Source organism: Cucurbita pepo, chromosome LG01 (assembly GCF_002806865.2).
Source record: "Cucurbita pepo subsp. pepo cultivar mu-cu-16 chromosome LG01, ASM280686v2, whole genome shotgun sequence".
NCBI lineage: Eukaryota > Viridiplantae > Streptophyta > Magnoliopsida > Cucurbitales > Cucurbitaceae > Cucurbita > Cucurbita pepo.
In genome coordinates this window covers 10,525,940-10,552,488 of record NC_036638.1, presented here as the reverse complement: position 1 = coordinate 10,552,488, position 26,549 = coordinate 10,525,940, and the positions used below count along the sequence as shown (strand labels likewise).

At 41.0% G+C, this 26,549-nt stretch overlaps 2 protein-coding genes across 4 annotated transcripts; both read right to left on the bottom strand.

The window, feature by feature from the left end:
• Nucleotides 1–715: 715 nt before the first annotated feature.
• LOC111793031 (elongation factor 1-gamma-like) lies at nucleotides 716–3,629 on the bottom strand. Of its 3 annotated transcripts, none has more exons than XM_023674719.1 (8): nucleotides 3,492–3,629; nucleotides 3,272–3,318; nucleotides 3,019–3,168; nucleotides 2,856–2,916; nucleotides 2,718–2,770; nucleotides 2,503–2,604; nucleotides 1,733–2,246; nucleotides 716–1,364 (listed from the first exon to the last, which is right to left on the bottom strand). In XM_023674719.1, the coding sequence occupies exons 2-8, from the start codon at nucleotides 3,278–3,280 to the stop codon at nucleotides 985–987; spliced, it is 1,269 nt and encodes a 422-aa protein (XP_023530487.1). In that variant the 5' UTR covers nucleotides 3,281–3,318; nucleotides 3,492–3,629; the 3' UTR covers nucleotides 716–984. The 3 variants fall into 3 exon arrangements, with proteins under 3 accessions (XP_023530487.1, XP_023530496.1, XP_023530503.1); XM_023674728.1 differs by having other exon boundaries at nucleotides 3,463–3,617; XM_023674735.1 differs by having other exon boundaries at nucleotides 3,510–3,602.
• Nucleotides 3,630–15,938: 12,309 nt separating this feature from the next.
• Nucleotides 15,939–24,865, bottom strand: LOC111793025 (probable serine/threonine-protein kinase At1g09600). Its single transcript, XM_023674706.1, is given in 7 exon segments — nucleotides 15,939–16,394; nucleotides 16,478–16,592; nucleotides 16,658–16,758; nucleotides 17,714–17,941; nucleotides 18,284–18,601; nucleotides 19,177–19,461; nucleotides 23,834–24,865. Coding segments are annotated over 7 exon segments (1,518 nt in total). The 5' UTR covers nucleotides 24,302–24,865; the 3' UTR covers nucleotides 15,939–16,391.
• Nucleotides 24,866–26,549: the final 1,684 nt, after the last annotated feature.

Here is a 26,549-nt window from a genome sequence, read left to right as displayed (position 1 = left end):
AAGAGAGTGATGCTTGGTTATTAGACAATAACTTTTTTGACATTCTTAGTTTTCGTTGATAATCTCTCCAATAAGTGTTTGGTTGGAGTTTTCTAAACATCATTTGCATATTCATCTGTTTTTTCTTTTCTCTCTCTCCTAATTTGTTATTCATTTTTATTCCTAATCTTATTGTAAATATGATAATTAATTAACTAATTCATCTGGATTTACCAAAATTAATTCCATTAATTGTTTAATTATAATAAATTATTTAAATATACATTTAATACAAATAAAAGTTTATTAATAGAACGGAATTACTTATTTATTAAAATGATTAATTAATTAGCTAATAATAACTTTAGCATTATTAATCAGTTAACTGGAATTTTTTAACTTCCTAAAAAGTTGATTAACATAATTTAATTGTAATAATTATTTTATTTTATTTTAATTAATTCTTCTCCAATTAATGTTATATAATTTTATGAAAATCGTTAAGCATATTATTCATAATAAAAATAAATTAACCTTTATTGAATTTAAAATATTTTTAGTAATTTCACCTAATAAAAATAAAATATAACAATTATATAACGTAACAAAATTGTTGAAAATAGTTACAAAAACTAAATAAATATATTATTATTTTTATATAAAATTTTAATAACATTATCAATATCAAACACATTTATATAATTTTTAAACATTTTATTTCCACACATCCTCTTCATACATTTTAAATGAACAAAGCCTTGAATAGTGTATTGTAGAAACATAGACTTTTAGTTTCATGAAGAACAAAAAAGGAGAAGAATTAACACGGGGAGATTTTTACTTGCTGTTTTTCCCCCCTTTGGGAGGGGTATATCTGTCTAATCACACTCGAACCGAAATAAGAAATAAGGACTAGTAAACGATGATATATGATGATGATGATGATACTTGGAACTCTCGACTCGAAAAGAAACTAAAACAACACCCCTTAAGATAATTGCTTCATCACTTGAAGCATTTGGCGTCCAACAAAGCCTCTCCTTCAAAAGGCTCATGATCTTCAATCATCTGGTTCACGCGTTCCTTTTGTGCCTCGTCTGATATATCCACCTTCCTCCATTCATACAGTTCCATGTCATAGCACTCGTCCAGGACGAACTTTGGGATCTCTTGCCCACGGAACAGCCACAATCCCTTCACCTTAAATGGAGGTTCGGATCCAATCACTAACATCTTCCCGAAAGCATACTTACGTGCGAGATCCATCCGCTGGAGAAAGCCACCAACCTTGTTCAAAGTCACGAACGAAACAGTATTCTCATCGTCGTACTTGTAATCACAGAACCAAAGAGAATATCCCTCTGGATCGTACATGTCCCAAAATCCTGCAACAAATTTAGGAGAATGCTTGTTTATTATATGTAGTGAAACTAAATGCAAGCAAGAGAAAGCTAACAATTACATTATCCAGATCATCAGTGGAGTAGTCAGAAAACTTGAAGAAATAAACAAGTTTGAAGAAATAAAAATTAAGTGCTAGTGACTGTAGATACGAATGCTCTAAAGATAGTAAATAAATGGTTGTTATTCACACAAAGAGAAGACAAGGTTCATTTTCCGTAAAAGTTTTGCATGCTTTCATGTCATCGAACCATTACTCAACAAATGACAATAAAGGTTCCCACTTATATGGCGGGTATCAATCATTGATGCGATCATTCTCCAAAACAATTCACCTGAAAGGGTTCCATACCTTTGATTGCAACCTCCCGGAAGTTGGTTTTGGTATTCGAGTACAGCCGCTTCCACTCGTCCAGAATCATCTTACTGGGAGGAAGCAAATCGAGAGGATTTTTGGGTTTAGGCTTTGGTGCCTCATCCTCTCCCTCGCCAACTACCGCCTTGGGCTTCTCTTTTTCTGCTTCCTTTTTAGGTTCTTTCTTTACCTCATCTTTGTGCTTTTGCTTAGCAGATTCATCAGGTTTCTTAGCAGATTGAACAGGTGGAACTGACTCTGCCTGCCTCACCTCACCCAGAATTTTTTTGAAGTTTGGTTGATTGACTAAGGTCCAGAAGTACCTCTCAACATGTGGGAACTCTGAGGTAAAGCTCTTAGTCATTAACTTAGTAAAACCCAATAAGAGGTTGCAAGTCATGATGATGTCAGCTAATGTTACAAAATGACCAACTAGGTATGTGTTTGAAGCAAGGTGCGTATTCAAAGCTCCCAAACCTCTCTTCAATGCAGCAATTGCAGCTTCCTCAACCTTAATACGGGAAGAAATGTTATCAAATCATATGAGATGGCATTCAATCCAGATATAACCGCATTATCAGAAAAAAAAATGATGAATATACAGGTGTTTGCACTCATAGAAGCTAGGACTTGACCAAGAAAGGAGAAAGATAATCAGCTCAATTGGCCACAAGAATTCAAATAATCCGAAAGGAAGCATTTTAAGTATGAACACAAGCGCAAAATAAACCAGAGAAATTAATCAAATGGCCACAAGAGTTACTTACAGGTGGAAGATAAGCAGCTCTCCCAATTCTAGGTCTATACCAAGTCAAAATATTAGGATCTATCTCTAATGATGCAAAATCAATCCATTGTTCAATATGCCCCTGAAACACAATCAGAAGCAACAAACATGATAATTAATAAGCATAATTTCCCACGGTCGTAAAATGTAGGTTTAATACAAAAAGAATAAAAATGTTAATGCAACTCATCTCACATAATCTATCGAAGATGAACCAAACAGAGGACTATCAGCCTTCAAGCGTGCAACTGCATCATCAAATACACAAGCAAGTCAGTTTTAACACAATCAGTTAACCAACCCGAGGTCTAGAAAATGGTTCGCATCATTTACCATAACGGGCTATCGCATTGCTCTCAAATATGGGGCCATCGGGCGTTTCTAAAACAGGAACCTAAAAATGCGAGAAATTCTCATTGAATGTTAATTCATCTATAACAAGTAAGCAAGATCATTTTGACAAGACGAATTTCCGCTTATCAAATCAGAAACCAACCTTCCCAATAGGGTTCATCTTGATAAACTCCGGAGTCTTGTTTGAGACTCCCATCTCAAAGTCTGGGATCAATTTCACTTCGACTCCATTGTACTCTGCAGCAATGAGAGCCTTGAAAGAATTTTTATTCGTCTTTCCTGCGTGTATCACCTGCAATCAAACCCAAGTCATATACATCAGACAACATTCGAGATAAATTTCTTTTGAATTCAATTCATTGAAAATTAGTTCAATACAAGTATCGATCACACACCAGTGCCATGGCTGAACGGAGAAATGCTCCACGCTCTGGCTTCAGATCTGGCGACATAACAAAATGAACAAAATCAAGTGAGTAATCTACAGTAAATGGAAGTTACAAGGAAGTAGTTTCCGCCATGGCAAAGAACAATGAAAAACACTTTTGATTAGCAAATAGAAGACATAGAAATCGATAATGATTACGTTGAAGATTGAAATGGAGAATTAGAGACCTGAGAGAGGGAGCTTAACTGCAGAATCACGAGAAGCAGTTGGAGGCGAAAAAGTCGAGAAGTGGAGTAGGGTTTTGCAGTTCGATGCAGAATTTCCGAAGGCAATATAAAATTTACATATATGGAATATTGGACTCCTCGTTCGTTCTTTTTATTCTTTTTTTCCCCTCTTCTATTAATCTTAAATAAATAAATAAATACTTATTTTAATTCCTAATTTTGATATATTTATTTATTTTTTTATATTGATAGTAAGATATGTTGAAAAATGAGATCAAAAGACTCTAGTTGACCAAGTTGGGCACATTTAAAAGGTATTAATTAGTTCATTATGGCATTGACCAAGTTGGGCACATTTAAAAGGTATTAATTAGATCATTATTGTCACTACTGCCATAATTGCATTTTCTAATGACGTTCACTCTCACTTAAATGAGTAAATCAACCAACTTAAATTTAGCGAGTGACGTATACCCAAACTTCTTACTCCGTTTTGAGAAAAAATGTTTTAGAAAATTGGGATAGTGAGATTTTCGTGAAACGTTTTGAAAGCAATTTTTAGAAAGTAAGTTATATAAGGAAGTAAGGGACAACAATGAAGCAAAACGAACCATATAACTCTGTGTAAGAAAAATCGATGACTAGTCATATCCCCTATAATACATTTTGAGTAATTTTATGTATGGTAGATCGTGCATATTTTATTAAATGCTTATAACATAACTGTATTTATTAAATTATTTGTGAAAATTTACATTTATGAAAATACTAACACAGTTTAAATCTCTCCTCTAATAGACTTAAAACCCATAAATTTGAAGTGTTACATCCCATCTCGAAGAATCACATCTCATTGTCATCAATTTTACCTACGGAACTTAACAAACACCTATATTTGAAGAGTTGTGTCTTATCACAAAATGAGAAAAGAAGAATTTATTTAAAAAGTCGGGTAAAAGATCAAACAAAAGATTCTCTTCCATAGCTCATCTAATGGTTCAAACATTCTAAAGCCTTTCGATCGACTCTAGTTTGTTAGCAAATTGTAACGACCTACATTTACTATATGAACGGACCATTACGATATGCATGTTATGGACGTTTTCAAACTAACTTCAGTGGAAGATAATCACTCCAAAGTCTTTACAAAAAGAATATGACAACGAAATTCCTTAAACCAGTTAGGCTGTACAAAAGAATTTCTTCAGCAACGGAGCCAAGTGACACAATCGCGCTTTCGAAGGCAGCGGACTAGCGATTGTGCGGCACTCACTTTCCAGCGACAAGTGAGTTAAGCCAATTTGTTCTTGCGTCGCCTACGGCCAAGCGACGTACGATCGAGCCTCTAGCCTCGGTTTTAAAAGAAGGTTTTAGAAAACGAGGAGAGAGAGAGATTTCAGAAAGAGAGATTTTGGAAAGAGATGTTATATAAGCAAGCAAGAAGAAGATAACAACGGCTTAGCATATATAACTTTGGGTAGGGAGAAGTTGACCACTAGTCATATCCCCCTATAGTACATTCTGAGCCATTTTAAGTCTGGCAGGCCTAGACATGATATTTTTGAGACGTCATACGCCCTAGAATTACAAAAGGAAAAACACTAGAATGAAAAGACATGACAAGGGTTTGGCTTGTCATGGGCATGCGGCCATGGGCAACATGCCCTGACGAGCATGACCGTGACATCCTCCCCCTACCTAATTGGTTGACGTCCCTGTCAACCGACTACTTTCAAACCTTGCGATGTGGGTGGCAGCGGAGTTCAGATCTTCGGCGCGTTCCCAACTGGTTTCCTCTGTAGGGAGATTCTTCCATTTGACCAGGAATTCACGAATCGTCCGTACAGGTCTTCCTATCTACCTAACCCTGTCGGCTAGGATCTCTTCTACTTCTTTTGTTTCTTTTTGCTTCAGATCGATGCTCGGTCTTGTGGTTGATTTTCGTTGGTCGTCGTCTGGGTCAAGGTGATAAGACTTCAAGTTGCTCACATGAATTATTGGGTGGATTTTCATCCATGCGGGTAGTGCAACTCGGTAGGAGGTAGCCCCGATCTTTTTAAGGACTTCAACCGGGCCTTCATATTTTTGAACTAGTCTCTGGTCCTTTCGACTGCGAAATCTGATCTGTCCTAGTCTCAGCTTGATAAGAACTTGATCTCCTGTTCGAAATTGAAGGGGGCGACGCTTCTTGTCCGCCCACTTTTTCATATGCTTGGAAGCCTTCTCTAAATATGCCCGGGCTATATCTGTCGTCTGCTTCCATTCTCTTGTAAAGTTGTGAGCTTGAGGGTTTTTCCCTGCATAAGGATGATCAATAATATGGGGTAAGGCCGGTTGTCGTCCACTTACAATTTCGAAGGGACTCTTCCCCGTAAACGAGCTTGTTTGGCAATTGAAGCCAAATTGGGCGACATCTAACAGTTGTATCCAGTACTTCTCGCGAGCGTCGACGAAGTGACGTAAGTATTCTTCGAGCAAGCAATTGAACCGTTCTGTTTGTCCATCGGTTTGAGGGTGATAACTCGAAGAGATGTTTAAGGTTGTTCCCAAGAAGGCGAATAACTCAGTCCAGAATGTCCCAATGAATCTGCCATCCCTATCACTGATGATGCTTGACGGAATGCCCCATAACTTTACAACGTGTTTGAAAAACAGTTGGGCTATGAGTTTTGCCTAGCATAATTTGGGAGTGGGGATGAATGTCGCATATTTTGAGAATCGGTCTACAATAACCAAGATGGCGTCATATTCCCCGACTTTTGGGAGGTGTGTTATGAAGTCCAGAGATACACTTTCCCAGGGTCTTGTTGGCACAGGTAGAGGTTCCAAGAGTCCAGAGACTTTGGCTTTCTCGACTTTGTCCTGTTGACAGATGAGGCACGTCTTGGTGTATTGCATGATGTCGTCTCGCATGTTTGGCCAGAAGTACCCCTTCTTTATTAGGGCGTATGTTCTTTGCCACCCAGGATGTCCGGCCCGTAAGGTATCATGACATTCCTGGATGAGCTTCTTCCTCAGTTCCCCCGTTCTTGGGACATACAATCTGTTTCCTTTGGTTATCAGAAGGTCTCACTCAACCCAAAACTGTCGTGTCTTTCCAGCTTTAGCTAGTTCGACGACGGCTTTGGCCGATGGGTCTTTGTGTAAATGTTCCTTGATGATGTCGCGCATCGATCCATCGATCTTACTTGAATGAATATGGGCTAACATGCACAGGGCCGCATGTTCGCCCTTCCGACTCAGCGCGTCGGCTGCTTGATTACTCTTTTCCTGCTTTGTGTTCGAACTTGAAGTCGAATTCGGCCAACGACTCCTGCCACCGGGCTTGTTTTGCTGTTAATTTTGGTTGATCAAAGAAGTGGCAAATGGCGCTGTTATCCGTCTTCACTACGAACTGTGATCCCAAGAGATACTGTCTCCAGACTCGAAGGCAGTGGACTACAGCCAGCATTTCTTTCTCGGAGACAGTGTATCTTCGTTCGACATCGTTGAGCTTTCGACTTTCGTAAGCGATGGGGTGGCCTTCTTGAATAAGGACCCCACCGAGAGCAAAGTCGGAAGCATCGGTTTCTACTTCAAATGGCTTTGTGACGTCAACCAACCCGAGGACAGGACCCCTCGTCATGGTTGTTTTCAGATTTTCAAAGGCCATTTGACAATCATTCGACCACGACCAAGGGTGGTCTTTCTTCAACAGCTCTGTCAATGGGGCGGCTCGTCGTGAAAACCCTTCGACGAACCGCCTATAGTAGTTGGCTAATCCTAAGAAGGACCGCAACTCGGATACGGAAGTAGGAACTTTCCATTCTTGGATAGCTTTTATCTTGTCGCTATCCATACTAATTTGTCCACATCTGACGACATGTCCAAGGAAGTTGATGCCTGTTTGTGTGAATGCACATTTCTCTTTCTTCACATACAGTTGGTTCTGCCGTAGCTTGTCAAACACCAGCTTCAAGTGCACCTTGTGTTCCTCGAGGGTTGTGCTGTAAAGAACGATGTCGTCGAGGTATACTATGACGAACTGATCCAAGTATTCGTAGAAAACCTGGTTCATCAACGTGCAGAAAGTAGCTGGGGCGTTTGTCAAGCCAAAGGGCATTACTAGGAATTCAAATGCCCCATATCTTGTTACGCACGTCGTCTTGGGTTCGTCCCCTTCGGCAATACGTACTTGATAATACCCTGATCGTAAGTCCAACTTCGTGAAGTACTTGGTCCCGTGAAGTTGGTCAAACAAGTTGGATATTATCGGCAAAGGATATTTGTTGCATACTGTCACCTTGTTTAAGGCTTTATAGTCTATGCACAGACGCAACGTCCAATCCTTCTTCTTCTGGAACAGTACGGGGGCTCCATAAGGTGCCTTTGCCGGGCGAATGAATCCCGCCTTCAGCAACTCATCCAGTTGTTTCCTCAATTCGGCTAGCTTGGGCGGAGCCATCCGGTATGCGTTCTTCGCTGGCGATTTAACCCTGGGGAGGAGTTCGATTTTGTGGTCAATGCCTCGACGAGGTGGTAGTGTTTGGGGTAGACTCTCTGGCATTATGTAGGTATAGCTGTTTAGTACTTCCTTGATTTCCTCTGGGACAGTCTTTTCGGTGGTTGCTTCTTCCATCAGTGGTATGGCCATGAATGTAGGTTCCTCTCGTGCGAGTCCCCTTTTCAGCTGTATGCCCGAGATCATTCGAAGATTACCTGGTTGCTTGATGCTTGCAGGTATTACTGTGAGGTTGCGGTCAGTGATCACCAAGCATTTTGCCAATGGCATTGGGATGACCTTGTGTTCTAGGAGGAACTCCATCCCAAGTACCATGTGGAAGTCGTCCATGCGAACCACGACAAGGTCTAGCTCTCCAGTCCAATCCCCTATTTTGAAGGGGACTCCTTTGGAAACTCCCACAATAGGCAAGGCCTCGAAGTTGACAGCTTTCATCTTCCTCGGGTCCTTTCCTATGGTGAGTCCCAATCTTCGGGCTTCTTGATCGGCAATGAAGTTGTGGGTACAGTCACCTTCCTCGATGTCTTGCACCTTCGTACGCCACCACAGTTTGGCGTCGTCTATGAGATACATCGCGGCTACAGTCACCTTCTTGTCGTCGGTACAAGCCGTCGTGGCTTTGAAGTACTGTTCGACATCAAAGATGAAGTTTTCCAACTCTTTGGCGTCCCGATTCCCTTTGAAGGCTCTAGGGTCTGGGAACCTTAGTTTGTTGGATCCTGCATTAGTTTGCCCAGCCGTGACGCCCTCCACGACTTTCATGGTCACTTCAATCCGAGTGCTCATGGCGGCCATCCTTTCTTGGAGGTCGTTGATTGTTGTTCTGAATTCATCAGCTAATCCATTGAACAAACTCATCAATGTATTTTGTAGTACGTCGAACTCTTCGCCATGTCCCTCTTTGTGCGCAACAGAGCTATTCGGACTACCAGACGATTTTGGATTGCTCGTAGGAGCAACTCTTTCTTCGAGCGAGGTCACTCGAAACATCAGTTCTACGATTGGCAACCCATCCAGGCGGTTGCCCATTGCGTCGACTTCTATGACTTTCTCACTCAGTTCGGTCACCCGTTTTTCCAGGAAACGGAGAGTGTCAGGGACTTCTTTTAGGAACAGCATTTCCTCCTCTATTAGCGTAAGCCGGTCGACTTGTGCTTTGGGTGTCGACTTTGTCGTCGACATGATCTCGGTCTTTATGATGTTACGGAGCTAACAAAGATCTGATACCACTTGACACAATCGCGCTTTCGAAGGCAACGGACTAGCGATTGTGCGGCACTCACTTTCCAGCGACAAGTGAGCTTAAGCCAATTTGTTCTTGCGTTGCCTACGGCCAAGCGACGTATGATCGAGCCTCTAGCTCAGTTTTAAAAGAAGGTTTTAGAAAACGAGGAGAGAGAGAGATTTTAGAAAGAGAGATTTTGAAAAGAGACGTTATATAAGCAAGCAAGAGAAAGATAACAACGGCTTAGCATATATAACCTTGGGTAGGGAGAAGTTGACCACTAGTCATATCCCCTATAGTACATTCTGAGCCATTTTAAGTCTGGCAGGCCTAGACATGATATTTTTGAGGCGTCATACGCCCTAGAATTACAAAAGGAAAAACACTAGAATGAAAAGACATGACAAGAGTTTGGCTTGTCATGGGCATGCGGCCATGGGCAACATGCCCTGGATGAGCATGACCGTGACACCAAGCGCCAAAGAGAGCTCGATCATTTTCTGCTAAAGAATCAGTCAATGGCTTTATAATCTTTCTTCCTAAAATTGCATTAACCTTGGAACTATGCACGACTGTACCTCACAGTTTTGTTGAGCTTCATGAACTCCCAATAGCCTTTAAAAAGCCTCACCCAGCATATAATGAATGCTCAACTGCCGTTTCTTGCATGGTGAAGCAACGACTCCGTTTGACCTTTGTCGTTGCACGTCTTTTTTATCTTAGCTTTGTCGATACGAGCCTTGTGTCACGGTCATGCTCGTCCAGGGCGTGTTGCCCATGGCCGCATGCCCATGACAAGCCAAACCCTTGTCATGTCTTTTCATTCTAGTGTTTTTCCTTTTGTAATTCTATGTCTTTTCATTCTAGTGTTTTTCCTTTTGTAATTCTAGGGCGTATGACGCCTCAAAAATATCATGTCTAGGCCTGCCAGACTTAAAATGGCTCAGAATGTACTATAGGGGGATATGACTAGTGGTCAACTTCTCCCTACCCAAGGTTATATATGCTAAGCCGTTGTTATCTTTCTCTTGCTTGCTTATATAACGTCTCTTTCCAAAATCTCTCTTTCTAAAATCTCTCTCTCTCCTCGTTTTCTAAAACCTTCTTTTAAAACCGAGGCTAGAGGCTCGATCATATGTCGCTTGGCCGTAGGCGACGCAAGAACAAATTAGCTTAGCTCACTTGTCGTTGGAAAGTGAGTACCGCACAATCGCTAGTCCGCTGCCTTCGAAAGTGTGATTGTGTCAAGTGGTATCAGAGCTTTGTTAGCTCCGTAACATCGTAAAGACCAAAATCATGTCGGCGACAAAGTCGACACCCAAAGCACAAGCCGACCGGCTTACGCTAATAGAGGAGGAAATGTTGTTCCTCAAGAAAGTCTCTGACACCCTTCGCTTCCTGGAAGCACAGGTGACCGAATTGAGTGGGAAAAGTCGTAGAAATCGACGCAATGGGCAACCGCCTGGATGGGTTGCCAATCGCAAAACTGATGTTTCGAGTGACCTTGCTCGAAGAAAGAGTTGCTCCTACGAGCTGCCGAAAACCGTCTGGTAGTCCGGATAGCTCTGTCGCGCACAAAGAGGGACGTGGCGAAGAGTTCGACGTGCTACAAAATACAATGATGAGTTTGTTCAATGGATTAGCTGATGAATTCAGAACAACAATCGACGACATCCAAGAAAGGATGGCCTCCATGAGCACTCGAATTGAAGTGACCATGAAAGCCGTGGAAGACGTCACGGCTGGGCAAACTAATGCAGAATCCAACAAACTAAGGTTCCCAGGCCCTAGAGCCTTCAAAGGGAATTGGGATGCCAAGGAGTTGGAAAACTTCATCTTTGATGTCGAACAGTACTTCAAAGCCACAACGGCTTGTACTGACGACAAAAAGGTGATTGTAGCCTCGATGTATCTCATAGACGACGCCAAACTGTGGTGGCGTACGAAGATGCAAGACATCGAGGATGGATTGTGCACCATCGACTCATGGGAGGACCTCAAGAGAGAGTTGAGGGAACAATTCCTCCCCGAAAACGCAGGACATATAGCAATGGAGAAAATAGTAGCCCTGAAACATACTGGAAACATACGAGACTATGTCAGACAGTTCTCAACCCTGATGTTGGATATCAGGGGCACAACAGAGAAGGACAAGGTGTTCTTCTTTATAAATGGGTTACAGCCGTGGGCCAAAACAAAGTTACATGAGAACAAGGTCCAAACCCTAGATGCCGCAATGGCCTACGCCGAGAGACTCCTAAACTGTAGGAACGAAGCGGGATCCCAAAAAAGAATGACACCGGCCCCAAACACTGGGGGCAAAACATACAAGCCACCAGGTCATCGAAATGGAAGCCCCAACAGACCGAACGGATGTAACAACAGACTAAGCGGATGGACGGATAGACCTCCTCAGAACAATCAAGCGGGGACATATCGAGGACCTTACCATCAAAGGAACCACCCGACGACACCTTTACAATGCATGCTGTGTAAAGGTCCCCACAAAGTATCCTACTGTCCTCATCGGGCCTCTCTCACTGCGCTCCAAGTGTCCATTCAAGAGAGCAATGACGCAAGGGTCGAGACTATGCTAGACAAGAAGGAAGATCACGACAACCCCCGAATGGGCGCACTTAAATTCTTGTCAGCCCTCCAACGGAAAGTCGAACCGAAGGAGATAATAGAGAAAGGGCTCATGTTCGTAGATGCGACAATAAACTCTCGACCGAGCAAGAGCACTCTAATAGACTCAGGAGCGACCCACAACTTCATTGCCGATAAGGAAGCCCAAANCACCATAGGAAAAGACCCGGGGAAAATGAAAGCTGTCAACTCCGAGGCCTTGCCTATTGTGGGAGTTTCCAAAGGAGTCCCCTTCAAAATAGGGGATTGGACTGGAGAGCTAGACCTTGTCGTGGTTCGCATGGACGACTTCGACGTGGTACTTGGGATGGAGTTCCTCCTAGAACATAAGGTCATCCCAATGCCACTGGCCAAATGCTTGGTGATCACCGACCGCAACCCCATAGTAATACCTGCAAGCATCAAGCAACTAGGTAATCTTCGAATGATCTCGACCATACAACTGAAAAGGGAACTCGCACGAGAGGAACCTACATTCATGGCCATACCACTGATGGAAGAAGCGACCACCGAATAAACTGTCCTAGAGGAAATCAAGGAAGTATTAAACAGCTATGCCGACATAATGCCAGAGAGTCTACCCCAAACACTACCACCTCGTCGAGGCATTGACCATGAAATCGAACTCCTCCCCGGGATTAAACCANCCTCGTCGAGGCATTGACCACAAAATCGAACTCCTCCCCAGGGTTAAATCGCCAGCGAAGAACGCATACCGGATGGCTCCGCCCGAGCTAGCCGAATTGAGGAAACAACTGGATGAGTTGCTGAAGGCGGGATTCATTCGCCCGGCAAAGGCACCTTACAGAGCCCCCGTATTGTTCCAGAAGAAGAAGGATGGGACGTTGCGTCTGTGCATAGACTATAGAGCCTTAAACAAGGTGACGATACGCAACAAATATCCGCTGCCGATAATATCCGACTTGTTTGACCAACTTCACGGGACCAAGTACTTCACGAAGTTGGACTTACGATCAGGGTATTATCAAGTACGTATTGCCGAAGGGGACGAACCCAAGACGACGTGCGTAACAAGATATGGGGCATTTGAATTCCTAGTAATGCCCTTTGGCTTGACAAACGCCCCAGCTACTTTCTGCACGTTGATGAACCAGGTTTTCTACGAATACTTGGATCAGTTCGTCATAGTATACCTCGACGACATCGTTCTTTACAGCACAACCCTCGAGGAACACAAGGTGCACTTGAAGCTGGTGTTTGACAAGCTACGGCAGAACCAACTGTATGTGAAGAAAGAGAAATGTGCATTCACACAAACAGGCATCAACTTCCTTGGACATGTCGTCAGATGTGGACAAATTAGTATGGATAGCGACAAGATAAAAGCTATCCAAGAATGGAAAGTTCCTACTTCCGTATCCGAGTTGCGGTCCTTCTTAGGATTAGCCAACTACTATAGGCGGTTCGTCGAAGGGTTTTCACGACGAGCCTCCCCATTGACAGAGCTGTTGAAGAAAGACCACCCTTGGTCGTGGTCGAATGATTGTCAAATGGCCTTTGAAAATCTGAAAACAACCATGACGAGGGGTCCTGTTCTCGAGTTCGTAGATGTTACACAGCCATTTGAAATAGAAACAGATGCTTCCGACTTTGCTCTAGGTGGGGTCCTTATTCAGGAAGGCCACCCCATCGCTTACGAAAGTCGAAAGCTCAACGATGCCGAACGGAGATACATCGTCTCCGAGAAAGAAATGCTGGCTGTAGTCCACTGCCTTCGAGTCTGGAGACAGTATCTCTTGGGATCACAGTTCGTAGTGAAGACGGATAACAGCGCCATTTGCCACTTCTTTGATCAACCAAAATTAACGGCAAAACAAGCCCGGTGGCAGAAGTCGTTGGCCGAATTCGACTTCAAGTTCGAACACAAAGCAGGAAAGAGTAATCAAGCAGCGGACGCACTGAGTCGGAAGGGTGAACATGCAACCCTGTGCATGTTAGCCCATATTCATTCAAGTAAGATCGATGGATCGATGCGCGACATCATCAAGGAACAGTTACATAAAGACCCATTGGCCAAAGCCGTCGTCGAACTAGCTAAAGCTGGGAAAACACGACAGTTTTGGGTTGAGGGAGACCTTCTGATGACCAAAGGAAACAGATTGTATGTCCCAAGAACGGGGGAACTGAGGAAGAAGCCCATTCAGAAATGTCATGATACCTTATGGGCCGGACACCCTGGGTGGCAAAGAACATACGTCTTAATAAAGAAGGGATACTTCTGGCCAAACATGCGAGACGACATCATGCAATACACTAAGACGTGTCTCATCTATCAACAGGACAAAGTCGAGAAAGCCAAAGTCTCAGGACTCTTGGAACCTCTACCTGTGCCAACAAGACCCTGGGAAAGTGTATCTCTGGACTTCATAACACACTTCCCAAAAGTCGGAGAATATGACGCCATCTTGGTTATCGTAGACCGATTCTCAAAATATGCGACATTCATCCCCACTCCCAAATTATGCTTGGCGAAACTCATAGCCCAACTATTTTTCAAACACGTTGTAAAGTTATGGGGCATTCCGTAGAGCATGATCAGTGATAGGGATGGCAGATTCATTGGGACATTCTGGACTGAGTTATTCGCCTTCTTGGGAACAACCTTAAACATCTCCTCGAGTTATCACCCTCAAACCGATGGACAGACAGAACGGTTCAATTGCTTGCTCGAAGAATACTTACGTCACTTCGTCGACGCTCGCCAGAAGAACTAGATACAACTGTTAGATGTCGCCCAATTTGGCTTCAATTGCCAAACAAGCTCGTCTACAGGGAAGAGTCCCTTCGAAATTGTAAGTGGACGACAACCGGCCTTACCCCATATTATTGATCATCCTTATGTAGGAAAAAACCCTCAAGCTCACAACTTTACAAGAGAATGGAAGCAGACGACAGATATAGCCCGGGCATATTTAGAGAAGGCTTCCAAGCATATGAAAAAGTGGGCGGACAAGAAGCGTCGCCCCCTTCAATTCCGAGCAGGAGATCAAGTTCTTATCAAGCTGAGACTAGAACAGATCAGATTTCGCAGCTGAAAGGACCAGAGACTAGTTCGAAAATATGAAGGCCCGGTTCAAGTCCTTAAAAAAATCGGGGCTACCTCCTACCGAGTTGCACTACCCGCATGGATGAAAATCCACCCAGTAATTCATGTGAGCAACTTGAAGCCCTACCACCCTGACCCAGACGACGACCAACGAAATGCAATCACAAGACCGAGCATCGATCTGAAGCAAAAAGAAACAAAAGAAGTGGAAGAGATCCTAGCCGACAGGGTTAGGAAGATAGGAAGACCTGTACGGACGATTCGTGAATTCCTTGTCAAATGGAAGAATCTCCCTACAGACGAAACCAGCTGGGAACGCGCCGAAGATCTGAACTCCGCCGCCACCCACATCGCAAGATTTGAAAGTAGTCGGTTGACAGGGACGTCAACCAATTAGGTGGGGGAGGATGTCACGGTCATGCTCGTCCAGGGCATGTTGCCCATGGCCGCATGCCCATGACAAGCCAAACCCTTGTCATGTCTTTTCATTTTAGTGTTTTTCCTTTTGTAATTCTAGGGCGTATGACGCCTAAAAAATATCATGTCTAGGCCTGCCAGACATAAAATGGCTCCGAATGTACTATAAGGGGATATGACTAGTTGTCAACTTCTCCCTACTCAAGGTTATATATGCCAAGTCGTTGTTATCTTTCTCTTGCTTGCTTATATAACGTCTCTTTCCAAAATCTCTCTTTCTAAAATCTCTCTCTCTCCTCGTTTCTAAAACCTTCTTTTAAAACTGAGGCTAGAGGCTCGATCATATGTCGCTTGGCCGTAAGCAACGCAAGAACAAATTGGCTGAGCTCACTTGTCGTTGGAAAGTGAGTGCCGCACAATCGCTAGTCCGCTGCCTTCGAAAGTGCGATTGTGTCACCTTGCGCACCCCATGCTGCATTTGTTTCTCGTGCTCCTTTAACATTTTAACATTTCCTCAAGGTTTCCACCAGCAGGCATCAGGGGTCCCCTGAGTAGTGAATTCTCTTCTTTGGAGCATAACTCTGATGAAAGTTGAGAAAACCATTGAATACTTTATTAAAAATGGATTACTGGATACTTTACCTTAGTAGACTCTTTTCCAGATGACTGATCATCTATCTTGTATGAAGATTTTGGTGTGTCTAGTAAATGGTGAGACCATTCATGCTTTTCTGAAGATTCAACGCCATTGAAATGGTTATATGACACATTAAAACACTCTTCTGGCCCACAGCCGAATCATGAACCACCTCGAACTGCAATGGAATTGGAATACCTGGACAACTTTACACCACCATGCTGCACATAAGATCTTTGTTTTCTAAGTTCTGCACCTTTGGCTCCAACTGAAGACCTCTTAGATTATCACGCTGATTCCAGTTCGTGTTTTGTGAAGAACCCAATGCAGTCGACGCCATTTGCGTTGCTTCTTTTGGGGGTTCAATGCGAAAGCCAGAGCCACCATTCTCTTCAGGAATATACTTTTCACTGAAACTTACTAAACTATCAGCCCACCTGAGTTTTAAAACACAAAAGCTTGTATTTAAATGCATCTCGAACCATCTAATTACCTGTATGGATGCCTGCAATTCAGCATTTGCATCTGGTGCAGGAATCGCTTTTGATTCTCTGGGACACTTTTGAGCTGCTTCATGTTCACGTGCTACACTGATAGGAGCTCTTCTTCTGGTTTCACAGATGATTTTAGCAAGAAAAGAAAGAGGCCAACTACATATCAATAAAGAATTTACCTTCGAGATTCCTCGTCTCGGAGCTTCGCGTCAAACTCCTTGCTTGGTGGGTACTTTGGCAAAGTAGAGGGATCCGAGGGAAGCGGTTTGGGGGTAAAGAACTGAAAGAAAACATAACATTCATCAAGCACGCGACCATAAAATTAAGGGATGTAAACTATTAGTTAAGTCATTTTCTATTGGGTCAATGCTTAATAGTCTTATTCACATCTCTCTTCATAAGAAACTCAATTGATCTAATGCAATATCCACTAAAAGCTCACCTCTTGAGGCAAGCTACAGAAGATTTTAGTGTCTGTAAATTGTTGAAAAGTGTATAATCAACAAGGTTGGAACCTTGAATGTATCTCAATTTTCAAGTCAGGTACGAGAGATACGGTCATGATTCCTGCACGAAACAACAAAGAGGCTGGCTGGATAGCTTTTTGGAAAGTGATATTCATTTCAAAGCAAGATAAAATTGATTTGCACCCTAAGAATCAAGGGGTTCATATTCATATTTCTTATGATATGCTTAAGATGAAAGGAAATGTCATGGATGAGGCACAAGTAAATCGCAGAGTACCGCATTAGAAGAGAGAAGGAAGATGGTGAAAGGAAAAGCATGAGAATTGGGTTAAGAAGGAAGGAGAAGTGGTTGAAATTACTGGGAGTAACAATGGTTATCTTTAAGCTAAGGAGAAATTTTTTAACCACCCCAAGCTCACTACTGCAGATATTGTCCTCGTTAAGAAATTTTGAAGGAGAAATAGTATCTCGTTAAGAAAACAAAAAACACGACTCGAAAGAAATAGAACTTTGAACAATGAAGAAAAACAAAACTCTCTCCTCTTCCACTTTTGATGGCTCACAGGATGATTCATCAGCATACTGCAAAGTCACAGCTTAAGCATTCTAAGTACAGGACAAGTTTTTAACTTGTTTATCTTCAAAAACCTCAAGAAAACAGGAAACTTGTAACAAAAGGAAACATAAGATTTAGCTCATTTCCTCTTTCTTTTTCTTTGTTTTTTTACCCCATAAAACATGTCATTGAATAAATAAAAAAATGATTACCTGACTTTGAAGGGCAGAGGAAGCTGTTCCACGGCCATCAGGTTCCACCGCAAGAAGCACATCCAAAAGCGCCAATGCAGAGGAAGGGAAGTCTTTGAACGTCTCAGCAACACACCGCTTGTAAGGATGTTGAGGTTTAAAGATGGTGGCATGAGGTAATCTTGACTTTTTCCAGTATTCTTCAGACGGGGAGCCACAGAGTTTGAAGATCTTATGTAGTTGCTCCACCTATTGAAGAGATCTTTTTAGTTTTTAAAACTTGACTCGGTTTTTAAAAACATTAGTAGAAAGTGGATGACAAAACATAGATTCACAGTATAACGTTAGTAATACAATTTATAGTATCCAAATATAAAAGGGTCAAATTGTTGCATAAAAAAATTAATGTAATAAATAATTTAACATCAAACCCACTAAAGTATACATCAAAAGCTTGCACGCAAAAGAATCTTAAAACATGAATGAGAAAAAAAAAAAACTAGCAAAACATGAATATAAGCAATATACACAGCTACTGAAACATATTGGTATGAGTTAATATGCAATAAAGGTCTTTAGATAAGATAATACCTCTGTTCTTCCAGGCATGATAGGCTTCCCAGCATATAATTCTGCAAGAATGCAACCTGAACTCCACAAATCAACAGAAACTTCATAGTCCTTTGCACCAAGTAAAAGCTCAGGTGGCCGATACCACAAAGTTACCACACGACTTGTAAGAGCCTGCTTTTGACGGGAATGGAAGAAGGTTGATAGCCCAAAATCACCTATCTTTAGGTTACCATTATTGTCAATCAGAAGATTTGAGCCCTTGATGTCACGGTGCAAAACACCTTGGGCATGGCAATGTTCAAGGCCACAAAGCAGCTGTTGCATATAGCATTTAATCTGCACGTCAACACACATCCAGCATATTAGTCTAGGTTCAATCTTCTTGTATCATCATTATTGCTATACTAAATGAATCGAGCGTACAACCAGTTGATTTCAANCTTATTTTTGGTTATTTTGATTTTAGGTTTTTTAGTTCTTTACTCTTTTCTTTATTTTTTTTTTTTTCTTTTCCTTTTTCTCACAGGTTTAGAAGTTGCAAGAGAGTTTACCTTTGAATGAAATCAATGATGGATTTAGCATAAGAATAGAAAACATAAATATAAGACTAAGACAGATGTGCAGGCACATCAATGGTCTTTTTCTGTATCACCTAAACACAGGATAAATATGTCCCAAGAAATTTTGAATTATACATTTCATCTAAACATGTTCTTGTGAACACCATGTCCATGCAAAAATGTCTCAACTTTCCATAGATAAAAGGATTGTATGCAGATTGGCAATATTTAAATAATTATCATCTAAGAGGAAATGACTCTTTAACTTGTTTGTTGCTTCCAATTGAGATTTCCATATACGTTATTCCTTAATGATCTAAAGTTAATCACTAGCTGGGAAAAGTCAATGACCTGTGCTTCAGTGAATTTGATCCCTGGGGTTGCTGCCAACCCTGCAAGATCATGTTCCATGTACTCAAATATGAGGTATAAACTGCCCGATACCCTTGAAGTAATAAGCCCTTCAAGCTTCATGACATTGGGGTGGTCAAGCCTACGCAGGATAAGAATTTCCCTCGCCATGAAACGAACGCTTTCAGGATCCATGTTAGAAAATCACACCTTCTTCAATGCAACAATCTTGTTTGTTTCAATATCGTGGGCCCTGTACACACTGCTGTACGTTCCTTGTCCAATCTACATTCAAGATATCCAAAAAATTATCAGTATAAACTGAGAGTAAAGACCAAGATATATATGTTAAAGAAAACTAGTGTTACATTAAATTTAATAATTGTTTAGCAGCAAGACCTACCCTGGACAAATACGGGTTCAAATGTAAAAAAGAACGACAGAAGAACAGGTGACAAATGTTAAACTCTTTCGAGGTATCTGATTAGAGGTGGTAGCATTCAGAGGTTTAACTAGTGAATCAGTACATATATCAAGTTTAAACTTAGTGTACTATCGTGTATCTTAATGTAACGTGTATTGTAGATTTTATTTTATAATTAATAATTAAATTTAATATATGTATAGATAACGACAATAAAAATTAAGAAAGAAAAACAAAGGCCATCATCTCTATTCGATTTTTATTTTATATATAAGAAAACGAGGTTTCATTGAGAAATATGAAAGAAAGTAAAAGTGCAAACAAAAAGCAAACCCACCAAAGGAGCCTCAACTCCAATTACAAGAATGGGCTCCAATTGTAAAACTAAATGATGAGAATGAATTTTAATGAACTGCTGGTTGCCCCTAGATTGTTTGCCAATAATTCTCAGAAAGAAATCAAGGATGTTTTATTCAATCAACCCGTTCATGGCATTGCTAAGGTTTGATGATAGTTCTATTCGAAAGAGCTTTGATGGATAATGGAGATTAGTTGGAGATTTTCATTTAAGCATTATCACCCTGAACTTACTGAAGGATATGGAGGTTGGATCTGAATAAAAAGAACTTACCTTTGAGATATTGAGAGCTTAGTACGTTTAAAGTTATAGGTGAATGTTTTGGAGGCCTTGTGAGTGTTCCCATAACTTCTTGTAATCTAAACAAGTCAAAGGAATTTGAAAAGTCATTCAAACAAATATCACCTTTGAACAAGAGACAAAGATATAAACTCCACGAGGGAGTGAAAAATAGAACACAAAGAACCAAAAAAGAAAAAGATACAGAAAATAACTTCCACAACAAAAACTCCAAGCAAACCGAACAAAAAGAAACTAGTAAAGAGCCTAAAGGACCAAACTCAACATAAAATATTGCCTCTTGAAAACTTAAGCAAAGGCAACATCTGAGAATCACCTAAAGACGTCTCATTAGTGATCGTAGTAGTCATCTTTGAATTTTCCTTTGAAAGATGTTGAAAACATAGTGATTGGAGTAACAAATCATCAAAAGCCAGTGAACAACTATGCTGAGGAGACTTTTCATCTTCGATTACTGAACTATCGAATAATGTCCAACAGAATCGAAAAATCTTTTAGATCCAAAGTGCTCTTATTAGACATCAAGACACAAGGAATATCAATTGGAGGATATCCCCAAATTGAAGGGAAAACAATTCTTTTGAATCAATAATTTCAATTGTAGCAAGGATGAACTCAACGTAAGTTGCGCTACAATCAAACAAATTTAGGGTCTTAGATTGAACTCGAATCAAACCACCAAATTAATGCCTTGCTGCATCAAAAGTGCATATATTCCAATATGAAGACAATGTGATTTTAAGCCAGCCTCCATAACCTCTAATTTTTGTTTAGTATGCTAGCTTATGTCCCATTTTTCTATCTTCAAACGGAAATGACCAATGACCCAATGGACCAAGACCAACTAAAAGATTTGAATCTTACAATTGAAATAATGTTTTATCATCCATAAAAGAATTAATCGAAAAAAAATGGTTTCAAAGTGGACTTCAATGTCCATTCAATCGAGAAACCACCAGCATAGAATTCCAGTTTAATTAAGAACTTATTTATCTTTATCCCAGATTGCAGATGGAGGGCTTTGGACAAAAACAATCTTTAACCAATGGAGGAGGGTAGAATGAATCCACAATGTCCATGTAGGAACGAGTGTCGCATTTCAAAGGCTGAGAATCCTTCAAGCAAAGCTTCTCAAATTTCATGATATAATCTCTCAACAAATCCCAAAAAACAAGTCAACCACGCTTTAAGAAACCCAAAGGAAGACTAATCACCTTCCTCCAACCAAAATTGGCCATATAATACAATCAATAATTGCTCCAGAAGAAAACCAACGTTTCTGAATTCTAGTAGTACCAAACTCATCTCTATCTTGTTTGGAAAAATTATGAGTATCGGGGCGAAGCATCATTTCAACCACAGCTTTCTCAAACCAACGAAGGTGAGAGAATGAAAGTGGAATGGCTGACTTAAATTTCTGGTCTTCTAAAAAGAAAAACTCATTTTTGAACCAAATGCAATAGTAGCTCTTATCAATACAGCAACTACTACGATTCATTGAAAACCCAAGGCAAACTAATTACCAAATAAAGAACCAAGAACAGAAGGGTAGCCAATGTACTGACAGCTTACGAAATAAACTAACAAGGCACAAACTAGTAGAAAGTGATCTACGAACAATGACAGAAAATGACTAGTGAAGGGACCAGGTTCACAGCCCAAGAGATGCTGAGCAAGGCTAGAGAGAAGAGAAAGGGAAAGAAAAAAGAACAACCGGCAAACAACAACAGAATCCAACGGCGAACATACAACAACTAGCGGCAGCAAGCAATGACAGCTAACGGGGAGGGTTTAAGGTTTTAGGGTGAAAGAAGAAAAGAGGAAATAAAAGAACAATTGGCAAACAGCAACAATTTCGACAATTTTGAACCTACAACAGAGTAGAGATGCCTTGGCTAATAAGTTATATTCATGTTATTTCTATATCAGCATTATCATATCATAGCAACATCAATTTTGAACCTACAACCGAGTAGAGATGCCTTGGCTAATAAGTTATATCCATGTTCTTTCTATATCAGCATTATCATATCATGGCAACATCTTCCCTTTCCTTAATAACTAATCGCATACGCTACTATTGGACCCTATTATACTTTTTTTCCTTTTTTTTTTTTAATGAAAAACTGAACTTTCATTAAGAAAAGAATAAAAGAATACAAGGGGATGCAAAACCAAGCCCACAAAAAGAAACAGTAAAAATCCTTAGATGGCTTTCTGGTGGTTACTAAGTGATTTTGTTTTATCCTTTGAAAGATCAAGGTTTCAAAGAAGGTTAAGTTGTTTGTCTGGCAGGTTGTCCATGGTTTCTTTAGATGGCTCCATGGTGGTTACTTAGTGATTTTGTTTTATCCTTTGATAGAGAAGGTCCATGGTTGAGTTCACACTCTAGACCAGCTCTCGTTAAAGTGGCCATTGTTGTTTGGTCGGTTTTATTTTATCCTCTACCAAAAGGCTAAGAAAGACCTGAATCGTCTCCTTTGGAGATGCACTTTGCACGCTCCGTGTGGAGCTATCTTTTGGAGGCATTCAACATTTAGTTAGCTCACCATAGAGACCTAAATGAGATGATCGAGGAGTTCCTTCTCTATCTGCTGTTTAGGGAGAATGGTCATTTCTTGAGGCTTGTTGGGACGTGTGCTTTATTGTGGGATCTTTGGGGAGAGAGGAACAATAGAGTTTTTAGAGGCTTGGAAAAGGACTTGAGTGATGTGTGGTCCCTTGCTAGATTTTATGTTTCTCTTTAAACTATTGGTTACGAAGGCTTTTATAATTACTCGAAATCAAACTCCTTGATAGGAGAATCATGACATCCGTTGTTTCCCTATCAGATAAAGGACAATGAAAATCGATTGAAAAAAGAGAGAGCTCCCAAATCGAACAAAGATCTCCGCCACAATATGATTTTTTTAAAAAGGAAAAGTGGTACCTATCCCTTATCCACTAATCCTCTCAAAGTATGTTTCCTTTCCCTCCCCCCACTACACTACGAACAAGGTGAGAAAAGGGAGGTAGTTCAAAAGAGATATCCTTCCACAAACTTCTATGTGTGTCTTTGATCCCACCCAACAACCACTCAAAGGGGTGAGACCCGTACTTACAGTGATCTTCACCATAGGGAATGTAGACTCAAGGGGAAAACATCAAAGTAATTTCATCAATAGAGCTTTGTTACGAGTCCTTAAATTTCCAAGTTCTAGCTTTCCCAAGTCCATAGGCATCCAAATCACCTCCCAAGTAGGCCTCTCTTCCTTCAATGTACTAGATAATTGGTTTAGAGCACATAACCAAAACAAATTTGATTTATCTTAGTGCAATAAATTTGATTTAAAGCACACACCTACAAAGCAATAGCCAGTCTACACATGGACAAAAGATATGTCGCTTCGTACGAGGAGAAGTAAAAGGCACTAGTTTCAAAAAATGAACATACAAATACCATAAGCCTCCATGAGGAAGTTTCTATTCTGACCAACTCAGGTTAAGCTCATATAACCAAAACAAGTGCACATGCAAACAAATGTTGCAGAAAAGAGTGTAGATAGAGAACAAAAAATATAAAAAATAAAACTAACCTTATCCAACTTCTGAAAAGAGTCTGCCTTTCTAGGAATCAATCCATTGATTGCTTCTCCAGCCACAGATATCAACCAAGAAGGCCATCCAGCAATAACCAAAGCCCCCTCTTCCACATTAACAACATTAACTATTCTAGGTGTTGCATTATCATTATGTACTCCTACTCTCTTTGCTCCATCCTCCATAGTTGGCTGTTCTTGACGCAGTGGCTTGGCACTGGCTGCTGCCTTCTCAGCGTCATCCAATTCAGGTGTTGATCCAGCATTAACTTCCCTAGGTTGGTTAGATATCAATAGCGCCATTGCATCACTTCGCCCTCCATCAACGTGCAATGCAGGTTCTTCTTTTCTCAATGAAGCCCCAAGAAGTCTGGATGATCTATTAGACTTCAAATGCCTCTCTTTGGAATGATTCTCAGTAAAATAATCGTTTGCTGGAATTCCCTTGGAGCAAATGCAGCCCATACTTCCACCTCAGAGTCTCAACTCGAAATCCAATCCTTTGTCCAACAGTCTCAATGGCAAAGAATAAGAAAAACATCCACCCTTTGAACAATCGTGTATAACTTAGAGAATGTATAACCCTCTCCCAAAAATAATCCAAAATTATCTCCAATGATTCACTGCCATGTACATATAGCATGAACAACTTGAAAAGTTCCCAAACCTTTAATATGAGATAAAATACAAATTCCCAGTCAAAATGAAATCAACAAGATCTTCACATAAAACTAGAGAAACCCAATAAAAGAGAAACAGACCCAATTACCCAACTCTCTCGATCTGTCAGAATCGGAAGAACAAAACAGGAACAAAACAAGTCAGTTGTGAATTGGAGAAGAGAAGGGGAGGTTCCCGGTTCCGGTGAGGGGGAAATGAAAATGGTGAAGCCGTTGAGAAGGTGGGCATGTGGCAGTCGGAGAGAAATTTGGATTTCGAATGGAAACATCAGAGAAGGAGAACGGGGGAATTGATGAGCCGCCGGAGATTTTCATTGCCGAACTGCCATTGCCGTTACCATGGTTGGATTGATTGTGTGAGGCCTTTTGTACTACTCGATCACTGACGCGAGGCGACGGGATGTTGGGGGAGGCGCCAGTTGGGACCCTAGGCTGCCCAAAACTCCATGTCATTTTCACGTATCGAAGAGGGGTGGATTGTAAGATCCCACATCGGTTGTACAGGGGAACGAAACATTTTCTATAACGGTGTGGAACCCTCTCTCTAGCAAACGCGTTTTAAAACCGTGAGGCTAACGACGATACGTAACATATAAAGGGAACAATATCTGCTAGCGGCTACAAAAATCTTCAAACTCTATATAACGGAACATGTTTTTCTGTTTTGTTGGAAAAAGTGTTGGCTGCATGGTTTCGTCTTAAATATCCTCATGTCGCCCTTGGAGCTCTTGCTTCTTCAGCTAAAATCCTATACTTCGACAATATCACGCCACATAATGCATACTATTCCATTGCCACTAAGGATATCAGAGTAAGATCCTTCAACAACAATGCATCCTTTTGAACCTTTTAAACTTTTTAAACACATAAAAATGGGAATGAATTTGCACGAAGTTAGTGAAAGTTGTTATGAAACCATTCTAGATTCCTGGTCCAAGATTGAAACAATTGCTTCCAAGCCTGATGGCCTTCCTCCTTTTCCTCTTATAATGTCTTTCAGTACTGCTGTCTTGACCACCTCGACCATTTCCGCGACTTCCATGACCTCTACCTTGAATATTTTGAGAGTAGAGTATCTTTTCATCTTTTACTGATGCCTTGGTTTGAAGTACTTGATCGAGTGTCTCCTCCTTCTTCTTCTTATGTTGCTCATGTGCCTCGAGAGAATCGGCGAGCTCATCAACCGTGAACGTCGTTAGGTCCTTTGACTCTTCTATCGCACATACTATTGGGTTTTATGTCCTAAAACTCATAGTTTGTAAACAAAGATATATTCTATTTTCAATAAAGTTATTATTGTTGTTTATTCAGAAAAAATTGTTATTGAATAAAGTGAACTTTACGATCATTAATCTAAATCCAATAAACTAAGAACACTCTGGCTATAGTATGACTACTTGAACTATATGTAGAGACATAAGAGTGGATCAAGTTCAAGTATATAGTCAAAATGATCTATAGTATAAGGATAAGGCTGAGTACCTTATTCTGGGGACACTATGGATGCGGCCCACTTTTGTATATGATATAAACAATGTGATCACTAAATTGTGCATGTGGAGACATGTGAGTGGGGGCGTCCTATGCAATGAGTATTGCATAAGATCGGACCATGAAGAAAACCACTCTCACTTTATAAAGTCGTTTACTGTTGAGACTGATTTTCTTTTCATTCGATAACCTAGGTAACTCGGTTTTAATCCTGAGCTAACCATGAACTCCTGTTTATTCGGAATTATCCTTAGATTTGCATGGGTGAGAGTGGCTCTAGTTCGCCGACTCAACAGGCCTCCCATTTCAGGGGTAAGACTGGGTGAATGGCTGGGGACGTGGGGTGCAAGACGGAATTCACTCCTACCCACTTTTAGGGATAGAAGAAAGGTAGTTCCCTTAAGCACTGACTCCAGGTCTTGAACAAGGGGCCCCACCCTCTCATTGGCCTGAGAGGGATTCGGTTTACTGGTTGGACCACAAACCAATTGTTTATTAGAGGATCAGTGAGACATAAGGAACAAGAAGTAACTTCAGGGGTA